General features: G+C 41.7%; 1 protein-coding gene across 16 annotated transcripts in view; it reads left to right on the top strand.

Moving 5' to 3' along the window:
• LOC127534328 (GTPase IMAP family member 9-like) overlaps positions 1–21,748 on the top strand; it is a 268,581-nt gene that overhangs the window by 24,051 nt on the left and 222,782 nt on the right. For 2 of the 16 annotated variants that reach the window (XM_051949232.1, XM_051949231.1), the window contains exon 2: positions 950–1,036. The exons of 12 other annotated variants lie outside the window; for them this stretch is intronic. Coding sequence is in view for 2 of the 4 variants with exons in the window: in XM_051949218.1 (XP_051805178.1) it covers positions 4,838–4,862; positions 6,748–7,613 (891 nt within the window). In the remaining 2 variants the exon portion in view is untranslated. Of the gene's footprint in view, positions 1–949; positions 1,037–4,781; positions 4,863–6,747; positions 7,828–21,748 lie in introns of those variants that run through there. 2 more of the 16 variants (XM_051949218.1, XM_051949217.1) reach the window with 2 other exon arrangements.

Below are 21,748 nucleotides of genomic sequence, written 5' to 3' on the forward strand. Positions count from 1 at the left end.
AATATTGAGATTTTTAAGAATAGTTTCATGTTAAAATAAAGCATTATAATATCTCAACAAGTTCATTTTTTCATCATGAAATTACAGCCCGATCTCACGAGGATTCGTGAAACTGTTACGTAAGTTTTAGTTTCGGTTTCGTGCGCACCAACACGATTTCGTCATGTTTTTCGTGCCGCTCACCACGAAATGCGCACCAATGTATTTTAAACGGCGGACTTTTCGTGCCACCCAGAACGTATTTCAAACGAATGTGTGTATTATATTTTTAATGTAAAACCATGGCGAATCCAACGCTATATTTTGTATGACATCATCCCTAAACATAACCCTAACCATAACCCTAACCATAACCCGGTGGTACACTTACCAATTTGCATAGGAATTTAAAGAATGTCCGGCGGCCGGCGGCCGCAAACGCGATCACACAAGCAGTATACGCCGATGGACAGCTTAGATCGTCATGAATCCGCTGGTATAAACCACTTTCAGATGTGATTACCACAGCGGGTTTCGTTGTGAGCAACACGAAAAACATTTCGTGGTGAGCGGCACGAAAAACATGACGAAATCGTGTTGGTGCGCACGAAAAAGAAACAAAAAATTTACGTAACAGTTTCACGAATCCCCGTGAGACCGTGTTGGAAATTAGCATAACACATTAGTTTATTTGCATTTGAAATGTTAAAATGATCACAATTCAAAATGAAATATTGTGTAAATGTGTGTAAAAGTGTAAATACAGAAGAAAAGTCTCAGTTTGGTACACGTGTGACTTGACAAAGAGCCAGTTTTGAGTTTTTATTTGGTTCCTGCATCAACATCTTCTCTGAATGTATCCATTAAAGGTTCCTTCAGGGTTCTTGAATGCTCCCAGAGCTCCTGGAGGTTCTCCTGATTGTCAGACTGTTCACTAATCAGGGATGTTTCTGCCGTTATTTCCCATCAGGTGGTTCAAACAAGAAGCTCCACAGGAAGAGTCTGGACCTCAGTTCCTCTGTGGACCAATAAACTGATGAGGAAACATGGATCAGAGGTGAGTGTGAAGGAAAACTAAGATTCTGAAGTCTTGAATTAAAAGAGGAAACAGTTGGAATGAAGGTTCACTGTTTTGGACATCACTGTTGAAGGTTCAGGAATGTGTTGATGATTTACAGAAGTTCAGTGAATTTTCAGACTCTTTAATGTTAACAGTGACAGTTCAGACGCAGCGGCTTCTTATTTCAGATACAATAAGTAAAATAATTTAAAGATCTGAAGTCATCAGCAGCAGCTTCTTTCTGTCTCTGCTGGTGGGTTTGAAGGGTTTTACTGCCACCTTGTGTCTGATCATAGTTACTGCTCCACACAGGTTTCTGGACTCCACATCATTTTTTTCTGTTTCACAGTTGTGCTCATAAGTTTATAAACTCTGGTAGAATGAGTAAAATATGCACCATTCTTTAATAAATACATGAATAATGAATACTAACCCTAAATGAAAGAAAAACTTTTCCCTGAACAAACATATTTTCTGTGAAGAATATGTCACAAATGTTTGCAAAGTTCTGTACACTGAAGAGCACAACTGTTTCTCTTCAACTCTGTAAAATTCAGAATAAAGCAACATTTTTTTAGTTCACTTCAACCACTGACACAATGAGTCACAAGTAATCTTGTCTGCAGGCAGAATTCACAGATTCCAAAATACAATTTGATCACGTTTTCTGGTTCAATAAATATGAAGACTTTTATTGCTGCAGTTTCTCAAGTGTGCAAATAAAACATAGTAAAGTATTTAATGAAAACATGACATGGTCCAGCTGTCACAAAAAAGCATAAATGTGGCAATAAAAATGTCTTGGTACAGTATTTCACAAAAGTTTTTTACATTTAACGCGGTCACATGGTGTGAGTTATTGATGATTAATATCTGGTTCCTTCCATCAGCTCAGGTAGATGCTGATCAGGTTGGTGTGGATGGAAATGGTTCTATTTATTCCTCATGGACTCAGTCTGTCCATCCTGATGTGTAAAACAGTTCATTTCACTGTTACTGTGATCCAAAGATGAAACAATCTACAGCAGATTATGTTAAATAACAGTGAGGAGAGAGACACACCTGGTGATTGAAGCCTTTAGGTGCAGACAGAGATCTACACTGAGTCCATTAGGAAGAAAAAGTAGCTCAAACATTTCATCATGACGGCTCAAACTTTAACAGCGATCACAGTTTTGACTAAATAAATGTGATTTAAAATGTGATCTGCAAATAGAAAACAACACTGCTGATAAAAATCACTCACTTTCAACTTGGTTCAATCCGTGTAGAACCACTGAAGGTGCCTACCATAATATGATATAATTTAATTTAATATAATATAATATAAAATAATATGATATAATTTAATAAAAGTGCCTTCATATATATGTTACTTTTATTTAATGTTAAACACAAAATCTGAGTTTCACAGTGAAATAATGAACCACAAATCTCACCAAGTGAATGAGTTGTAGAACAACATCACTTTTCTCAAAAACTAATAAAGAAATAAATCTGGAGTGATTGCTGGGGGCAGGGACGTCTAGAATGAGCTGCTTCATCTGCTGCCTCCACGACCAGACCCTGGATAACTGCAAGAAAATGGATGGATGGATGGATGGATGGATGGATGGATGGATAATAAAGAAAACATATACAGCTTTTCAAAAGTCACGGCTGTCCATTTATTTCATCAAAGGATGAGATCTATCAAAACATTTATTCTCTCCTGATCTCATCTTCTTTTCAGTTCAGTCAGTAGAACTCAAAGAGCCACTTCAGGTTCTCCTGTTAATACAAAGAACAGTGAAAAAGGAGGAGGGAGGTGGAGGCCTTTAGAATAAACGGTTGGTTTACAGGAAACAAGGTGGTGACGGTTCAAACAGGGTAATGACAGTTGGTTCATGACAGTTCAAACAGAAAGATTGTCTGCATTCCTTGAATGAATGAGTGAATGAACGTTTTTATTTCTGATGTGAGGAAACAAAGCCACAAAAACAAGGCAAAGTTATTTATATTGCACAATTCATGCACAAGACAATTCAAAGTGCTTTACAATGGCAAGGAAATTAATCACACAGATGGTGTAAAAGGTAGACATTAAAATCATATAAACAGGGGGCTCCTGTATAGCTGAACAGGTTAAGCGGGCAAACATGTACAGAGGCTGGTCCCCATTGCAGGTTTGATTCCTGCTCGTGGCTCTTTGCTGCATGTCTTCCCCCTACACTTCTACCTCCACATTGCACCTGTCAAATGAAGCCGAAAAGGCCAAAAAAAAAAAAAAAAAGAAATCGTATACAAGGCAGAATTTAAGAAATAAAATCAACATGAAATTTTCTGATTACAAATAAATCAAAACTCAGATAAAAGAGAGATCAAATAAAATCACTTGCAGTGCAGTGTTGGTAATAAGACGGTCATCAATCAAAGGCAACAGTAAATAAATAAGTCTTTAACCTTAATTTAAATGAGCTGAGAGCTTCAGCAGACCTGCAGTTTTCTGGAAGATTGTTCCACATTTGTCGAGCATGAAAACTGAAACTGCTTCTCCATGTTTGGTTGTGACTCTGGGGACAGAGAGCAGACCTGAACCAGAGGACCTCAGAGATCTGGATGGTTCGTATGGTAAAAGGAGGTCACTGATATACTTGGGTCCTAAACCATGCAGAGCTTTATAAGGTAACAGGAATATTTAAGTCTATCCTCTGAGAGACCAGAAGCCAGCGCAAAGACCTCAAACCTGGAGTGATGTGGTGGACTTATTTAGCCTTGGTTAGGACTCTAGCAGCAGCATTCTGGATCAGATGCAGTTGTTTTATGGACTTTTTAGTCCGATCTGTAAAGAGACTCTTACAGTAATCTAATAGAGCGAGAATGTGAGTGTGATTGTTTGTCTAAATATGTAGCCCTGTGATAGATAGGCCTCCATCTCTTTTATGTCCTGATGGAATCTCTCTCTCTGCTCATCACTCATTGATCCCAGATTCTCAGGAAAACGATCCATATGTGACAATAAGTAATGCATGTTGATGCTCATGTTGCATCCAAGGGTTCTGAAAGCAGTCAGCAGATTGGTGACAAGGTCTGCATAGTTCCTGGCCTTGTTGTTGACAAGAAAGTTCTTTACGACCAGAACAAAAGCCTTCCATGCTTCCAGTTCCACTTCGTTCATCGAGTTTTCAAACCGAGGATCTCTGTTGAGCTGAGGGATTTGAGGACCGTCAAAGATGCCAGCTTTCAACTTCTCTATGGTTAATTAATATGTAGCATACTTCAGAAAGTTGACCTGATTGAGCAAAACCAAGGTGATTTTTGGATTCAGCACACCAAAATGATCCTAAATCAGGTCAAAAAACTTCAACGATAAATTTGTTGTGGACCAGTTTTAAATGGACACAGAACGAATCTTAAATTTGAGATGGCTGTATTGTTTGATTTTCTGGATTTTCCTCTATAAAGAAGGCAGCAAATTCATTGCAGGCTCAAAGGGACTCAAAGAAGAACTTCAGGTTTGCCTGCTAGAACAACAAACAGAAGAAAAAGGAGGAGGGAGATGGAGGCCTTTAGAAGAAAGTGTTGGTTTACGGGAAACGGTGGCGACGGTTCAAACTGGATTATCTGCATTTCTTCACTTGTTACGTTCCCATCGACTCTGTGATTTCACAATGCAGGGTGTTGTCAGGATTTTTATAAATGTCTATAGACGGTAAAAAAAAACAACAAAGCATTAGATCACGCTATCAGGACTATATAAGCTGTGAGTCAAAGGACTGAAGACATCAGAAGAGACTCGACTTCAGCCAAGAAGCAAACATGTCCTGCAGCAAATCTCAGTCTGGTGAGAACATTTCCAGCTTTAAACACTCTTTACTGTGATGGATGTGAACTTTTGTCTGACTGTAATCTGATTACTTTCTTTTTATTTATTTTTATTAGCCTTTAGTTATGCAGGTAGTCTCACTGAGACACTGACTCTCATTCTCAAGAGAGACCTGTCCTTAAATAACATAAGACAACATAGAGTTACTGACAAACAACACTAAGGGACTCGTACTAGACAATACAACAACACAATATGACACACATATGAGTTCCAGACAGACAGGGTCATGACAAACACAACATAGACATCAAATGGATGTGCAAAGCGCCGAGCAACAAAGTTAAAATGTAAAAACACGAAGAACAAGAACAAGTGCTAAAAGATGATTTTTCCATCGTGTTTAAAGACGTTTGAAGTCCTCCAGGGGAATCAAGTAGAACGGCTTCAGACTCTGCTGTAGTGAGTTCCAGGCTGAGGCAGCAGAGGAAGGTAAAGCTGTCTAGCTGAGCTTTGTGTGGACTGAGGGGACGGTGGAAGTAATGAACTCCGGTGAACGCAGACTATGGCTGAAATGTTTACATGACATGTAGGAGGATAAATATGTGGGCAGCAGACCAAGGATGGATTTGTAAATGAAATGATACCAGTGGAGAAGTCTGAGCATAGACAGTGATGACCAGTTAACCAGAGAAGACAAAGTGCAGTGGTATGTGAGGGTTACAGTCCTTAATAAATCTAAGAGCTCCATGATAAGCAGCTTCCAACGGTTTTAGAGAGTGGGTTGAAGCATTCATGTAAACAATATCTCCATCATCAACAACAGTCAAAAGGTGGGAGCAACAAGCTGTTTCCTGGCATTAAAAGAAAAACAGGATTTGTTCCTGAAAAAGAAAGCCAACTTTAATTTCAGTTTCTTTAAAAGGTTTTCAGTGCGGGTTTTAAAGCAGAGGCTATCATCAATTGTGATGCCGAGGCATTTGTAAGAGGCCACAAACTCAGTAGGGGTACCTTGTGCGGTGGTAATACCAGGGAGAACTTCTGGCACCTTCTTTTTACCAGAAAACAACTTCACTTTTGTTTTGTCAGCATTTAACATTAGTCTAAGGTTTAACATGTGACTGAATGATGTCAAATGTTGACTGAAGATATTCAAGCACAAGGGCAACAGTAAGTAAAAGCATCATCAGCAAAAAGGTGAACAGACACATTTATGTTTGGACCCACATTGTTGACATGAAAAGTAAAGAGAGTGGCTGCTAAGAAAAAATCTTGTGGGACATCTTTTGTAACACCAAGAAATCTGGAGGAGAGACCAAAGAGCTGCACATTGCTTAGGATTGTGGAGATAATTTGAGAACCAGACAACAGCTTGATCTGATAGGCCTTTATCTGACAGCCTACCATAGAAAATATCATGGTCAACAGTATCAAATGCCTTGGACACATCAGTGAAGTGCAGCACAGTTTATTTCTGGATGTTGTCTGACTGTTGGACTTGTTGGTGTTTTAATCATTTCTAGTTTTTCAGAGAAAGACAAATTCTTGTCAGTTTGGACAAATTTGTGTTTCACAGTTTTTTTATTTTATTTTACACTTTACTGAGTCAGTGTTATAGTTCTCTCTCACTTTGAAGCAGTTTCAACATATGTTTAGTCCTTGAACACACATTCTTTAATTTTGAAACATTCTGGGATTTTTGTCATTCTGTGAACAATTTAAGTATTTGCTGATGTTTTCTTTCATTTTTTTAGTCATTCTGGATGCTTCCTCTTAGTTTAGTCATATATCTGCTGATGTAGAACACTGTGGACACTGACAGCTGTGTTCCAGCAGCTTATCATTCATCCTGACCAATTATCTCTCAGCAGCAGCTGATAGTTTGTGTTTTATCTTCCCACAGGTGAAGAGGACGATCACCTCAGGATTGTCCTGGTTGGAAAAACTGGAAATGGAAAGAGTGCAGCAGGAAACACCATCATCGGAAGAAGATGTTTTGAATCCACCTCATCTGCTGCTTCTGTGACAGCAGAGTGTCAGAAGGAAACAGTCGAGTTTGGAGCTCAAACTCTGACTGTAGTCGACACTCCAGGTCTGTTTGACACTGACAGATCTAAAGATGAGGTAAAATTAGAGATCGCTAAGTGCATCTCCTTCTCTGCTCCTGGTCCTCATGTGTTCCTGGTGGTGATCCAGGCAGGAAGATTCACTGAAGAAGAACAGCAAACAGTGAGACTCATCCAGGAGCTGTTTGGAGAGAATTCAGCAGAATACACCATGGCCCTGTTCACCCGTGGAGACGATCTGGAGGAAGACAGAAAGTCCATAGAAGACATAATAAAAGGAAACCCAGCTCTGAATAAGTTCATCAGTCAGTGTCAGGGAAGATATCATGTTTTTAACAACAGATCCAAGGATCGCTCTCAGGTCGAAGAGCTTCTGAAGAAGATCAACACTCTGGTTCAGAGGAACGGAGGAAGATGCTTCACCAACGACATGCTGCAGGAAGCTGAGAAAGCCATAAAAGAGAAGCAAGAAGAGCTGATGAGACAAAATCCAGACATGATGGCTGAAGATGCAAGAAAAGAGGCTGAAAAAGTCAACAAGTTTATCACGGTTATTCAAGCTGCTGCTTTGGGGGCTCTCGCTGGAGCTGCTGCAGGTGCAGCTGGAGCTGTTGCTGGAGCTGCTGTTATGGGAGGTGCTGCTGCTGCAGTTGTGCGTCTTACAACAAAATTAGTGGAAGAGAAGACATGTGTCATCCAGTGATATCCAGTGTAATTCACCGTGTCCACATTCTGTATAAATGTGTTTCTCCTCCTAAATGTCATGGTTCTATCTCCTGTACTGATGAAGTTCTGAGGCTCAGAAATGATGGAAAAAGTTCATTAAAAAGTGATAAATCTGGAATTAAACATGATTCATCTAAAAGTACTTCATGTACTTCATGTGTTCTCTGGTATGTTATTCAAATAAATATAACATGAAATCTGTGTGAAGACCTTTATTGTGTCATATCCCTGAAATATAAAATGATTCCAAACGGTATCCCTCACAGTAATCAGATTACTTCTACACTAGAGTATTTATTCCATCAGTTTAGATTCTATATTAAATTCAGGCTCCTGTTCATTGATTTCTTGTGACACATTGTATCACTGGTTGTAAATGAACTCAAAAATTTTGTCTGTTTTGAATTTTAAAGAGCTGAAAAGATGGAGTTGTGCTCTTAAGTTTACAGAACCTGTCAAAAAAAGTTGTGACATTGTGTCCATTTTAGTTTTAGAAATATATTTGATCATGGAAAAACTTTTCTTTCACTTAAGATTGATTTAGGACAAAGTTATTAATCACACTATTGTATTGCTCTGATTATTCATTTATTTATTAAAGAATGGTGCATATTTTACTCATTCTACCAGAGTTTATAAACTTATGAGCACAACTGTGAAACAGAAAAAAAAATCATGTGGAGTCCAGAAACCTGTGTGGAGCAGTAACTATGATCAGACACAAGGTGGCAGTAAAACCCTTCAAACCCACCAGCAGAGACAGAAAGAAGCTGCTGCTGATGACTTCAGATCTTTAAATGAATTATTTTATGTATTTCCTCTTTATTTAACTGTCATAAGTCAGGGTGGCCTGAGGTCTGTTTTTGACCAATTCTGATTTACCTTTATATTTCACCTTTAAAACTATAGAGAAACTTGGCTTTGGCCACCACTGGACATTTCAGCACGACAACGACCCAAAACACACAGTAAAGTAGTGAAGAAAGAGTTAGCGGTCTAAAACATAAATGTTTTGGTGTCCCAGCCAGAGTCCTGACTTGAATCCAGCTGAGAATCTGTGGAGGGAGCTGAAGATCAGAGTGATGGCAAGGAGACCTTCCAACCTGAAAGAGCTGGAGCTCATCGGTTAAGCTGAATGGACAAAATACCAGTGGAGACTTGCACAATGCTGGTCAGCAATGATAAGAAGTGTTTGACTGGTGTAATAGCCAATAAAGACTTTTAATTTTGATTATTGAGGAAGGGTGAGAATAATTTTGGACATGTCACTTTTTGTTCAAATATAAATGAAGGCTGACATATTTTTTCCACAATAATGGCTCTTGTACATTGTCTTATTATCTTTTGGGAGACGCCTGTGTCATTTCCAATCAAAAAACCTTGTTGGTCAAATAAAAGTAACTTTCAGTCAAAATTTGCTAGGGGTATGAATAATTTCAGGCTTGACTGCAGGTATTATCCTATGACTTTTTGGTGTGACAGAATATATCACAGTGTTTTGTGTAAAATATTATTCAATGATGTGTTTTTATGACACGCTATACCAAATTATTTCTGCAAAATACTAATACCTTTTTCTTCCCTGTACTTTCATGACATGCTATACTAAGATATTTCCTGTGACACACTGTAAACATTTTTAACATCATAGTACACCAACATTTTTGGCCACATACTGCCTTAAATCTAATTGCTAATGCCAACATATTCATTACTAAAATATCCAGTTTAAAGTAATTGAGGAGAACCTGTCAGGGCCCCCTCCTCCGTCCACACCTCAGCCTCCACCTGACCTCCTTTCCTCTCTCCCTCTCCTCCTTTCCTCTCCCTCTCTCTCTCTCCTCCACAGCTGCTGCCCATTCACAATCATTTTCTCATCCACAGAACTCCGGGCAGCTGCAGTGTGACACAACTGATGATCATCCTCACAATAACAGCCAGTCACACAGTCCACTCCCTGCCAGATCGTAAATGCTGTTCTCCCAGTCAGCTTACTCCAGCCTCTTGTGCTTCTCAGTTTGCTGAAGAAAGCCTTAACAACCCTATTTCCTCTGCCTAGATCACCTGCCCAGCTGCCCCGGTTTCTCCAGTCCAGCCCTGACCTCTGCACTCTCTGCACCCCCCGCCTGCCCTGACCTATCTTAAAATCCCCTCGGGATTAATAAAGTATCTCTATCTATCTGTCTATCTTCCATTCCATCCATCCATCCATCCATCTTATCTTCCCCCCGCCTCCTCTCCTCCTGGCCCAATCCCACCTCTGTCTGGACTCCTGGTTGTCTTGAGGACCCCTGCCCCGTCCTTCCTCCTGGAACAAGACCCTCCTGGCCGCTCTCCACCGCTGACCAAAACACCCCGGACGTCGCCCCCCCCAAACTCCATCCTATTTTAACCGGTTTATTAAAACCTCATTTTGCTCCAGTCTCGTCTCCATCTGTTTGCTCTCTGCTCAGGTTCTCCTCCCACATCCTGACAGAACCCCATTCATCCTGGGAAAAGAAATCACATTTGAGAGCATATTACTACTGTCAGTTTACATGTACTATATTTATCAATTAACACAATCTCTGAGTTTCCCACAGTGAAATAATGAACCACAAATCTGACCAAGTCAATGAATTGTAGAACAGCATCATTTTCCTCCATGCTGAGGACAATCAGAATCAGCTTTAATGACCAAGTACATAGAAAACATACAAGGAATTTGTGTTTTAACCTAACCCTAGGAATGAGGAAAGAATAATAGAAAAAAAAATAAAACCAAAACATTTATGCATGTAGAGCAGAAAATAAAATATCCAGCAGTGCAGAATGAGAATGAGGAGGACTGAGTGTGTCATCAGAAATAAAGGTGGACATATGAAGGACTGAAGGAACCAAAGAATCTCATGAAACATGGACTCACGTTCAGTTTCGATTGAGTTCCTGCTGTGGAGCCTGAATTTAATATAGAATCTGAAACTGATGGAGTTAAAATACTCTAGTGTAGAAGTAATCTGATTACTGTGAGGGGATACAGTTTTGAATCATTTGATATTCAGGGAAATGACACAATAAAGGTCTTCACCACAGATTTTCTTGTTGTTATTTATTTGAAATAACATACCCAGGAACCACATTGAAGTACATGAAGTACTTTTAGATGAATCGATGTTTAATTCCAGATGTTATCACTTTTTAATGAACTTTTTCCATCATTTGCTGAGCCATCCCGTTGGTGAAGCAAATCTTCCTCCGTTCCTCTGAAACCAGAGTGTGATCTTTCAGAAGCTCTTTGACCTGAGAACGATCCTTGGGATCTGTTTGTTAAAAAGATGATATCCTCCCAACACTGATTGATGAACTTCTTCAGAACTGGGCATCCTTCTATTATGTCTTCTATGGAGGTTCCTTCTTCCTCCAGATCGTCTCCACGGGTGAACAGGGCCATGGTGTATTCTGATGACTTCTCTCCAAACAGCTCCTGGATGAGTCTCACTGTTTGCTGTTCTTCTCTGGTGAATCTTCCTGCCTGGATCACCACCAGGAACACATGAGGACCAGGAGCAGAGAAGGAGATGCCACTTAGCGATCTCTGATTTCACCTCATCTTTAGATCTGTCAGTGTCAAACAGACCTGGGAGTGTCGACTACAGCCAGAGTTTGAGCTCCAAACTCTCCTGTTTTCCTTCTGACACTTGGCAAGAAGATGAGGTGGATTTAAAACGTTTTTCTCCTATGATGGTTGTGATATCCTACCATGTAGCAATGATCACACTGGGTGGGTGTCTCTTTGGCTTCTTGCCGTTTATTCCACTCTCGATAACATACAACTGTCTGCCTACACAGCCTTCTTCTCTGTCTCTATTCTCCAAATGTGTAGCACTCTACTGGGGCGGTACAGGCATGTTATTTGGTCGCGGATCTGCGAAAATTCGCGTATCGAGGTATCAATTTTGAGACCCAACGTGAATCGCCCAAATTCGACGAGAAAAAAATATAGGGTGTAAGATGTATAGGGTTGGATCGCACGTAGTTGTCAACAGTGCGCTGGCAAAAGCACGAGTTGGAAACAACGATTGGAGAGCATTATCGAAAGTTAGATGTAGCTGGGAAAGCGAGGTGCATGGTGTGCGACGATGAGACAAAATACAGCGACAGAGGATGCCAAGCGCTGATAGACCACATGAAAACGAAAAATCATGCCAGGAAATTGTACGAAAAGCGCTCTAACCACCAAATGTCCAGCAATTTTTTCACCCGGCGGAGGAAAGAGATGCGACAACAGGACCAAACATACGGGATCAGTAGTGTGTACTTGCAACCATAGACATAATAAAGAGTAGACGCCGCTCGGGGTGCAGCGAGAAATACGGCCGCCATCTTGGTCCGGTCACCCGCTCCACTCAGCGCTGTTTGACAGCGCATTTAATCCATCTTAACTCTGAATATTAAACTGATTTTCACGCGTTTTTATTTTTATTTTTGCTGCAAATGTCATACATGTAGCTGTGATACAGGACAAATGGTTCAGCGTATTTTAATATTCATATCGGGATTAACAGTAATAGAATATTCTGATATTAAGCTCGACTGTAGACAGGTATTTAGCAAACACTGTAAACACACACACACTAATATATGTTAGAGGAGCAGATAATGGCAGCAAAGTCAATTATTTTAATAATTTGAAGAGACAATATATGATTACGCTATAAATACATATATAAGCAAAATACTGACTAATGAACACATATTTCTATATAAAACAATAGATAGAAGTTATATATCAGAGAAAATGAATATATATAAATCATAGATGGAGTATTAATATAATCAATATATCAGAGAAAATTATTATATAAATCATATATAGACTATCAATGTAATTCATACTTATTTATTAAAAAAGATATATCAGAAAATGATTATATATATATATATATATATATATATATATATAAATGCGCTGTCAAACAGCGCTGAGTGGAGCGGATGACCGGACCAACATGGCGGCCCCACCGCCCGTCAGACCCAGTGGACAGTAGCGGTTGATGCGGCGTCTACTCTTTATTATGTCTATGCTTGCAACAACCCAGTGGCATTGCCCCACAAGTTCCTCAACAGAAGAGGCTCACTCCCATGGTCGATCGGAAAGCACACATAGTGATGACTTCATGTGGCTCATTCAAATTTGAATCCAGTATAAATATTTGGTTTCATCACATTAACATGACTTTGTGCTGTTTTTTGGGGGTGCCTAGAATAGGGTGACCATATTCTGTTTCTCTGAAAAGAGGACACACTTCCAGCTCGCGCGCGAAAAATTTTCAGTCCCCCCCCCCCCCCTATTTTTAGGGGTTTTCCATGGGTCAGGGGGCTTTGTGCTTCAAACTCAGTTAAACAGATATTCTGAATTCCCCAGAAAAGAACACTTTTCCTGGATATACAGAAAATAGCCCAAAACACTCACAAACAGTTGCTTTATAAATAATATATTTATTAATTTAAAGCAATTCTCCTAAACAATATAATCAGTCACATACAAATATGGCATGCTCTAGTCTTTAATAGTTATTGACTCAAGTTGTGTAGAACACATGTATTCAGATGTTTAACAAAATAAGAAATAATCATCTCTCTTAAGTCTGACACTTACACCTTAGTTAGGAAAAGTGAGGTAGAGTACCATTCTTCAAAATAACCTCCCAATTATCAATTATGTAAAAATAGAAATAATGCCTCAAAATATTAAACAAAAAAAAAAAGAGAGGTAGCCTATTCTTCAATGTTCAGTTAGCCCATTCTTCAAAATAATGTGTCTAATGGCAAATGAAAAAAATATAGAAATAATGCCTCAAGTTAACAGTCCTTTTTTCCTTCTTTTTCCTTTTCTTATTAGCTACAGAGACAAAAGTCCCAGCTTTGCAGACTGTACATTCTGCCTCCCATTTGACACGACCCGGACGAAAACAGGGGTACTTTTTTCGCATTTCATCAGTGAAATGACATTTGCGTTTCGGTATTTTCTTTCGGTTCGAGTGTTCTCTTGCAGTTTGCCTACCTGCCTGTCAGCCTGCGAGGAGTGAGTGAGTGTGGAGCGTTCCGGGGTTCGGCTCAAATTCCGCCTCTCAGAGCGTGTTTCCAAAGCAACCATTCAACGTGAATGATAACCGGCTCATTAATATTTATGTCCGTCGGATTACCAGCCAATCACGAAGCGCGGTCATCAGCCGGCTCATTAATATTTATGTCCGGCTCATTAATATTTATGGTAAGGGAAAGTGCCGTATCCGTAGGCCACGGGCTACGGGTTCGGGTCCGTATCTGTAGACACTACCATGATAAATACACTGGTCTGTGACACGCTCAAGCTAGGCAAGATCAAAAACCCGGACATTTGAAGGACTTTATAAACGCCGGCCGGACAGGCCGGACAGCCTCTCAAAAGAGGACATGTCCGGGCAAAAGAGGACGTATGGTCACCCTAGCCTAGAAGGTCCCATACAGACATTTTTTTAAACCTTCATGTTTAAAGAATTCTAGGTGTCAGAGTTCACCAAAATGCACCATTTCAGCCTTTAAATTTCAAAGGTTTCTTGCATCCCAAACCCTCCCCCCAGCGCGGTCGCTCCGCTCCCTCGCTTCCAAGGATTCACTTATTTGGTAATTTCCCAATGACATGCCTGGAGGTAGCTCCCTCTAGTGACATTTTATATTACTGGCCTAGACATTACATTCAGTCGACTTCATCCCTCCCCTCTAGACAAAACTACCTTTACTCACCAAGACGAGCACACTCAACCTCCTGGAACTCCTTTTAACCCTTAACTAAATAACTTGTGTGCTATGCATATACTTCACTCTTTCATATATACATTCACAACAACACACAAAACATTTCTAACAAGGGATTTGGATGGACTACCGACTCCCAGTGAGATTCCAGGATGCATTCTTGTCCTGTGGCTGGGGAACTCACTACTAACTAAGTGTGGCGAGCGCCGTAGCAGCTAGGAGGGCTAACTTCTAAGTGGAGCTTGACAACGCCACCTTGGGGAGAGAGCCCCCAAGGAAAGTCTTTGCCTCTTAAAAGCACGTTGAGGCACACAGGTTCATATATCATGAAACGAGAGACGTGTTGTTCCCGTACAATAATCCAATTTTATTTACACAACTAATTAAAATCAATTAACACATGATAAAATAAGGATAAAAGGGGTGCAAAGGGTCAGAGGTCTGCTTACCATGTGGCGGTGTGTCGACGGAGGGGAGGAACAGGGCCCAGGGAGAGGTCACCAAGTGAATAAAGAAAAAAATAAATAGATCACACACACGTGCAAAACTAAACCAAAAAACCAGGGTTCACACTTCACACGGGGAGGGGGACCACCACCACCGACGACACCACGTCCCGACCACAGGTACACAGCCTCTGAAACATAGAAGGGAATCAGTGGAGAACACAAACAAAACAAAAAACTAAACTAATAACCAAATCAGAATGAATATTTTAACCTAGAAAACAAATAAGGCTCAGAATAAGAATAGAAAAAACAAATCAATACTAGCTGGACATTAAACCAATAAGGGGCATAAGGCAAAACAGAAAAACAACAAAACCCAACTAATGTCCAACGAATAACACTGTGTCCCCACTGTGGGCGCAGATAAAAAACAGACAAGAGAATGTGGCAGTACAGGCATCAGTGGGTGGTCATGCCTAATTGGCAATGACCTAGCCAACCACCCGAGGCGCACCCACTTATAAGAGGGGCGATCCCTACCTGCCATCTCTCTCTCGCTGCTCCTGACAGGTGATGTCATTTCCGGACCGGACGCTTTGCTTCGGACAGGTAACGCGGCTTGTCTGCTCACCTGATGCTTTTGTCTCGCGTAGCAGGGAGCTAATGATTTTGTGTTGTGCTACAGAGTGGCCGACTTGGTGCTCTCCAGGCTCATGTGTGTGTGTCATCTGAATGGCCTGCTGTGGTGAGTGTCTTCCTCTCTGCCTGTTACACGGCTGATAATTACCGTGGCTAATTATAGCCTGATTGTAGGTGGACGTTGGTAGCTGTGCGGTACCCTCTCCCTCTTTCGTGGTGTGTGTGTCATACTGGTTGACCTGCTAACTGGTAGGTAGTTTCCTGCACTCTCTGATTTTTGTATACAAACGCGAACTCATTAATGACAGATTCGTCGGGTCCTCAGATCCCTCTGCTAATGGTGCGAGTGACGTCTGCAAATGGTGCGTGAGTGACGTCAGCATCTGCTGACCAGGTTTGCGGCCAGAACTCGAAACATACATAGCCACCAGCTACGGGGGACCGCTGCTGCTTTGTCTTTGTTTCCTTTTATGCTGCTTTTGCTTTTGTTTTGTCTCTTGGTTGTTGCTTTTGCACCAAGGTTTTAATTGGCATTTAATGTAGGTATTTTAATGTGGCGATTGTGAATAGTGGGGTTAGATCCCTCTCCACATTTGTTTATTTCTTTTGTTTTTGTTCTCATTAGTTTTTATTCAGTTTCTCTGCCTGTTTGCTTAATTTGTTATCTAATTTCTTTTGGTTTTGATATTTTATCTGGGCAGAGGTTATTATTTTTGTTAATTGAATTGTGTTAATGTGACCCCACTAATTTCTTTTGTGTTGTTCCCTTTAGTTGCTGAGGTCCGGTGGTGGTGGAGGTGACTTGGTGGTGGGGTTCCCCCCCCCCTTCTCGTGTGCTGTGCTTCCCTGGGTTCTAGGTTTCCTCACTGAGTGTGTGCTGTGTGTGACTGTCACGTGTGCCTGGGTGCTTATATTTTTGGTTGGGGATTCTCCACCGACCTGTAGCCTACACACCCCGGTAAGCCTCAGCGTTAATTTAGTTTCCCCCGTTCATTTGTCCCTGTGTGAATGGTATTGTAGTGTTTTAACTTGTCTGTTAAATAAAGAATATGTTTTTTTGAATGGAAACGTGTCTCCTCGCCTCTGAGTAAAACGAACTTGTGTGCCTTAAGGGTGAACTTGATTGAAAACTTACTTCCTGGGGCGAAATTCCCCAGGTGGCATTGTCGGTAACAATATAGTTAGTGTATGATTTGACCAAGACTGTCATACTACAGCCGCTCCGTAACACCCCCTCGTCTCGCCACAATCACAATTAAAATCACAGAGCTAAACACAGTTAAAAATAACCTAGTTCAAAACTTGCTTGGTCCAAACCCGGCTGACACCGGATAGAGGTAGGCCAAGCGAGTGAGGCAGAGAGATAACAGCAGCTAGCCCCGGTTAGCCATGTAGCAGGCCACAGATACACGGCCGGGCGAAGCGAAGCACAGCGGTACACATGCAGTACACAAAGCAGCGAGCAAAGCAGCAGCCAAGCAAAGCAGCAGCGGGTCCTTGGTGCTGCCACTAAACAGCATGGGAAAACAGAAGGACTGTGTTACAAACATCACAATTAGTTATGCTCAACACAAAAGAAACTGAACCTACCTCTGTTACAGCAGCGTGACGCGCACACACACACAGGACAAGGAGAGCACGTCAGAAGCCGGTCCAGCCGCTATGGCTTCCTACAATGGTAAAAACATTTACCATACAGGCAGGCTCCTGACCGTAATAAACCAGACAAGAGGTAAAGACCCTACCTTTAGCAACCCAAATGTGGTTACACAACACCAAGCAGAGTAACGCGCCGAATGTTTTGAACGCCGGTGAGAGCAGCAGGGCGAGCAGCCGGAAGGGGCGTGTCTTCAGCCACAGCAGAAGAGAAAGAGAGAAAGAGTATAGGGACCCCTCTCAGCTTTTTATAGTGGGTGGGCGTGTTCCGATTGGCCCACAGCCCAGCACTACCTGAAAGGACACAAAATGTCCTTAAGCAGAACTCATCCTGCTACATAAGTATAGTCCTTCAAGTAATCTGGAGCTTTCCTAGCTCGCTGAGATCTTCTCACAGTTGGTGGATGAACTGCCGGTGAAGACTCAGGCTGCTCTACCGTTGCTTCTGCTTCATCGCCGGTAGGTTGGAGCTTCTGCCACGTACTTGGTCGATGTGCCGTCTCACAACTTGTCCATTTCCTAACGTAATTTTGAATGACACAGGGCCTGTCTTTTCTGTTATTTCTCCGGGTATCCAGGTTGGTCCTGAGCCAAAGTTGTGGGTGTAGACCAAGTCTCCCTCTCCAAGTATTCTCACGCGAGCATGCATGTCATGATAGCATTTTTGTTTCTCTTGTTTGTCATGCATTCTGTTTCTGAAGCCTGGATGTATTAAGTCCAGAGTTGACCTAAACTTCCGACCACACAACAACTCAGCTGGTGACTTTCCCGTTGTAAATTGGGGTGTTATGCGATAGCTGAACAGAACTCGGGACATTTCAACAAGTCCTCCAATTCATACGACCGCATCGGTCGTTTGCACCGTGCACCGGAATACGACCTATGCGGTCGTATGAACGTTTGCGCATTACGACATTTAATTTGCGAAACGGCTTTTCCGCCGCAAAACGGCTTTTTTCTCACTTTCCCAACACGTTTTTAGTGTTGTGGTTAAGGTTAGGGTTAGGGATTGGGACAGGGATAGTGTTAGATAAAAGTTTGTTCATGATGACGTTTCACCTGCGACTCCAGAGTGTCGATATTTACTCAACCGCCAGAGGTCGCATACGTCAAAACGTAACACTGGGTCGTAATACGGGCATGTACAGACGACCTATGTGGTCGTTTTTTGTTTGAGGACAGGCTCGACATTTTGGTTTCAATCGAGTCTCCTGCCATCTTCTTCATGAGTGACTTGAATGTCTGCATGGCCCTCTCTGCTAAGTCATTTGATGCAGGATGGTAGGGCGCTGTCATGATGTGACGTATACCATTCCTTTCAGCAAACTCTCGGAACTGTTCACTCGTAAAACAGGTACCATTATACGACACGACGATTTCAGGTATGCCGTGTTGACTGAAACTCTTTCTCAGGCATTCAATGGTAACTGCAGATGTAGAGCTACTCACTGAATATGCGTCGATCCACTTGGAGTATGCATCCACTATGATCAGGAACATTTTCCCATCCATGGACCAGCATAATCAGTATGGATTCTCCTCCATGGTTTATCAGGAACTTCCCAGGGATGTAATGGGGCCACTGGAGGACTGCTCCTGTTTTCCTGGCATGTCGCACTCGCTTTCACCAGCGCCTCCACCTCTGCATCCATGTTAGGCCACCACATGTAACTTCTCGCCAGCCCTTTCATCCGGGTGATGCCAGGGTGTGCTTGGTGTAGTTGTTGCAGTAAGGCATAGCGACCAGGCGGTGGAACCACCACGCGTCCTCCCCACAGGATACATCCTTCCTGGGTGCTGAGCTCATCCTGTCATCAGGCATACGGAATGAACTCAGGACTGTTCACTTTTGGCCAACCTCGCAAGATGTATTCTCTCACTCTTGCTAGTACCGGGTCTTTGTCTGTCCACTTTTTTATTTGCTGTGCGTTCACTAGTGGCACCCCGATGTCCTCAAACAGCAGCACTCTCTCTTCCTCCTCAGGTGTGCTCTCTCTTGCTCCATCCAAGGGTAGCCTACTCAGCACGTCTGCATTCGTATGATCCCTGCCAACCTTGTAGATGATGGTGTATTCATACGCTGCTAACGTGACTGCCCATCTCTGAAGATGCCAACACCGAAGTCTGTCGACAGCGATCGTCGCCAAGCAGCGAGATCTGAAAATCCTGGGACGTCAATTCATGGCCAGGTCGGCTTGAATAACCGTGATAAACTTGTTGACTTTTTTTGAAGGACTCTGTACAATTGAGAGATGGCCATCCTTCAAAAAAATCCTGGATCCAGACGCTGATCCGGATCACCTCCAAAATCTAATCGATTGTTACTTTTGCTCTTCCAGACATTCTGTAAAAATTTGGTGAAAATCCATCCATGACTTTTTGAGTTATGCTGTTAACAGACAGACAAACAGACAGACAGACAGATGGCCTGACGGAGGTCTGCGCTCTCCGAGTGCTTTTCTAGTTGAGTATGTCGTCTGTAAATTGGAAAGAAATGTCACAGTTTAATATTTCATTAGAAATGGGAGTAAAATGCAATAGATTGACATTCAAACTATCACTAAAAAGTCACAATTTAATATGTTGTCCGAAAATGAAAAAAAACCCATCATAGTATAGTATCTCATCCAAAATGAGTTGAAAACATCTTAGTTTATTATGTCGTCCAAAACTTTCACTAAAATGTAACAGTTTAGTGTGTTGTCCGAAAGTTAAAAAAAAACATCATAGTTTAGTATGTCGTCCAGAATGTTGAAAAAAACCTAAAGAGTGAAATTACAATGTATCTGGAAAATAATGATAATGAAGAAGTGACTCCACCCACTGCATGAAAGGAGAGATTTTTGACAGTTAACGGCACTGAAAATTTCCGCGGAATTTCAAATTAACGGCAATAACAGCAGTTTTGAGGAAGCACAAAAAACTACTGAGAATTGTCAGGAATTGAGATGGACGGCTGATCTCCCAGGTGGGGAGCTTTCCAGTTTCACTGAAAATGCTGTGAGCTACACAAATGCAAATCAGACTGATGGGTGTGTGTCTGTGGTGGGAGGGTTGGTGGGTGTGGAGGGTGTAAGGTAGGGGGTTGGGGGTGGGGTTGACTTTTCACACTTGAACTGGTTTTTAGAGAAAACGGACCCTACACAAACAAAACTATACAGTATATACTTTATTTGAATCAGGGTTCATACAGCTTTTATAAAAGTAAAATCAAAGCGCATCACAGGCACTTAAAGCTGCTGTCCGGAGTTTGAATCGCAGCGTCTCCCAAAACGCTGTTGGTCCCTCCCTCTGATTTCGCCCCTTTATTTGTGCACGCGTGCAGTACATGAGAGAAGTGCCCGGAGTGCTGCAGCATCTCGCCTGTTTTGCTGTTTTCCACTCTTCTGCATTTCGTACATTTAGTAAATAATAAAGGAATTACGTTAGAATGCTGTATTGAGTCTAACTTGTCCTCATACCAAAATAACATGAATCTGCTAGGACGAACGAGTAAAGTTTCAATATGTGATTACACTCGTGTATCCCTCTGGATGACGTTGTTTATCAAACTTAGTGCATTTACGCGTGCATATGTGTTACATTGTTTATTTATTTCTATCTAGAGTTCAGAACTGCATGACTCCTCTGACGAAGAGTATGTCCCAGACGCCCCAACATCTTCCTCCAGAGGTCGGGCATCTAAACGAAGCCGTCAGGCGGGCTATGGAGGCCGTGGTCGGGGAGCGACGCGAGCACCCCGAGCCAAAAAACGTCCTGCAGTCTCTTGGCCTGACAAGCCGTGGGATTGGTAACTTTTCTGGAAGTTGCTGATCCCTGATGCTCTCTCCTCCACAAGCAAAACAAATGTGCGCGCGGTTGCGTAGTGCGTAGCTCGCCCACCTCTGCATGGGCTTGCTTGCTGTGCGCGTAACCGTTGATTGACAGCATGACAAAGCTGAAGCTCGAACTTGATTGGTCGGCAGCGACCGGCGCTTTTTGGAATAACATGGGGGTCTATGAGAGGAAGGCGGAGCTCAGGAATAAATTTTCATATTGTGTTATACTAACTTTATATTATAGTATCGAACTAGACTAACACATTTAAGCTTTGTTAAAAAATGATACATAAATTGAAAACAAACGGAAACTCCGGACAGCAGCTTTAACACTGTCAAAATCCTACATCTCAAACTCCATGCAGAGCAGCGTGACTACAGTCACCTTTTCTCTCGTGTTGCTTAACTGTACAGTGGATGTGTTTACCACACATCTGCCAGCAATGCCCTCAACAGGTATGTGAACATTAACATTTTGATAACTTAAGTGGGATTTTATTAACTCAATCATGCCAGATGGAATAGCCTTCACAATAGTAACAAATTCTCTGTATCTCACTGGAAAGGCTTTAGCCTTTAGGAAGTTTTCACAGCTATAAAGACTTCCATTATCATCAAATAAGGATGTCACAAAGATTATGTCCCTCCCAATCCAGCTCTCATTATATACACTTTTGTTTTTAATAGTAATTTGCCCATTGTGCTAAAGTATTTCTTTATGTGGAGAAAAGTTGTGAACATAACACAATTTCCAAGAAACTAATGCCTGCTGA

Source organism: Acanthochromis polyacanthus, chromosome 6 (genome assembly GCF_021347895.1).
Source record: "Acanthochromis polyacanthus isolate Apoly-LR-REF ecotype Palm Island chromosome 6, KAUST_Apoly_ChrSc, whole genome shotgun sequence".
Lineage (NCBI taxonomy): Eukaryota > Metazoa > Chordata > Actinopteri > Pomacentridae > Acanthochromis > Acanthochromis polyacanthus.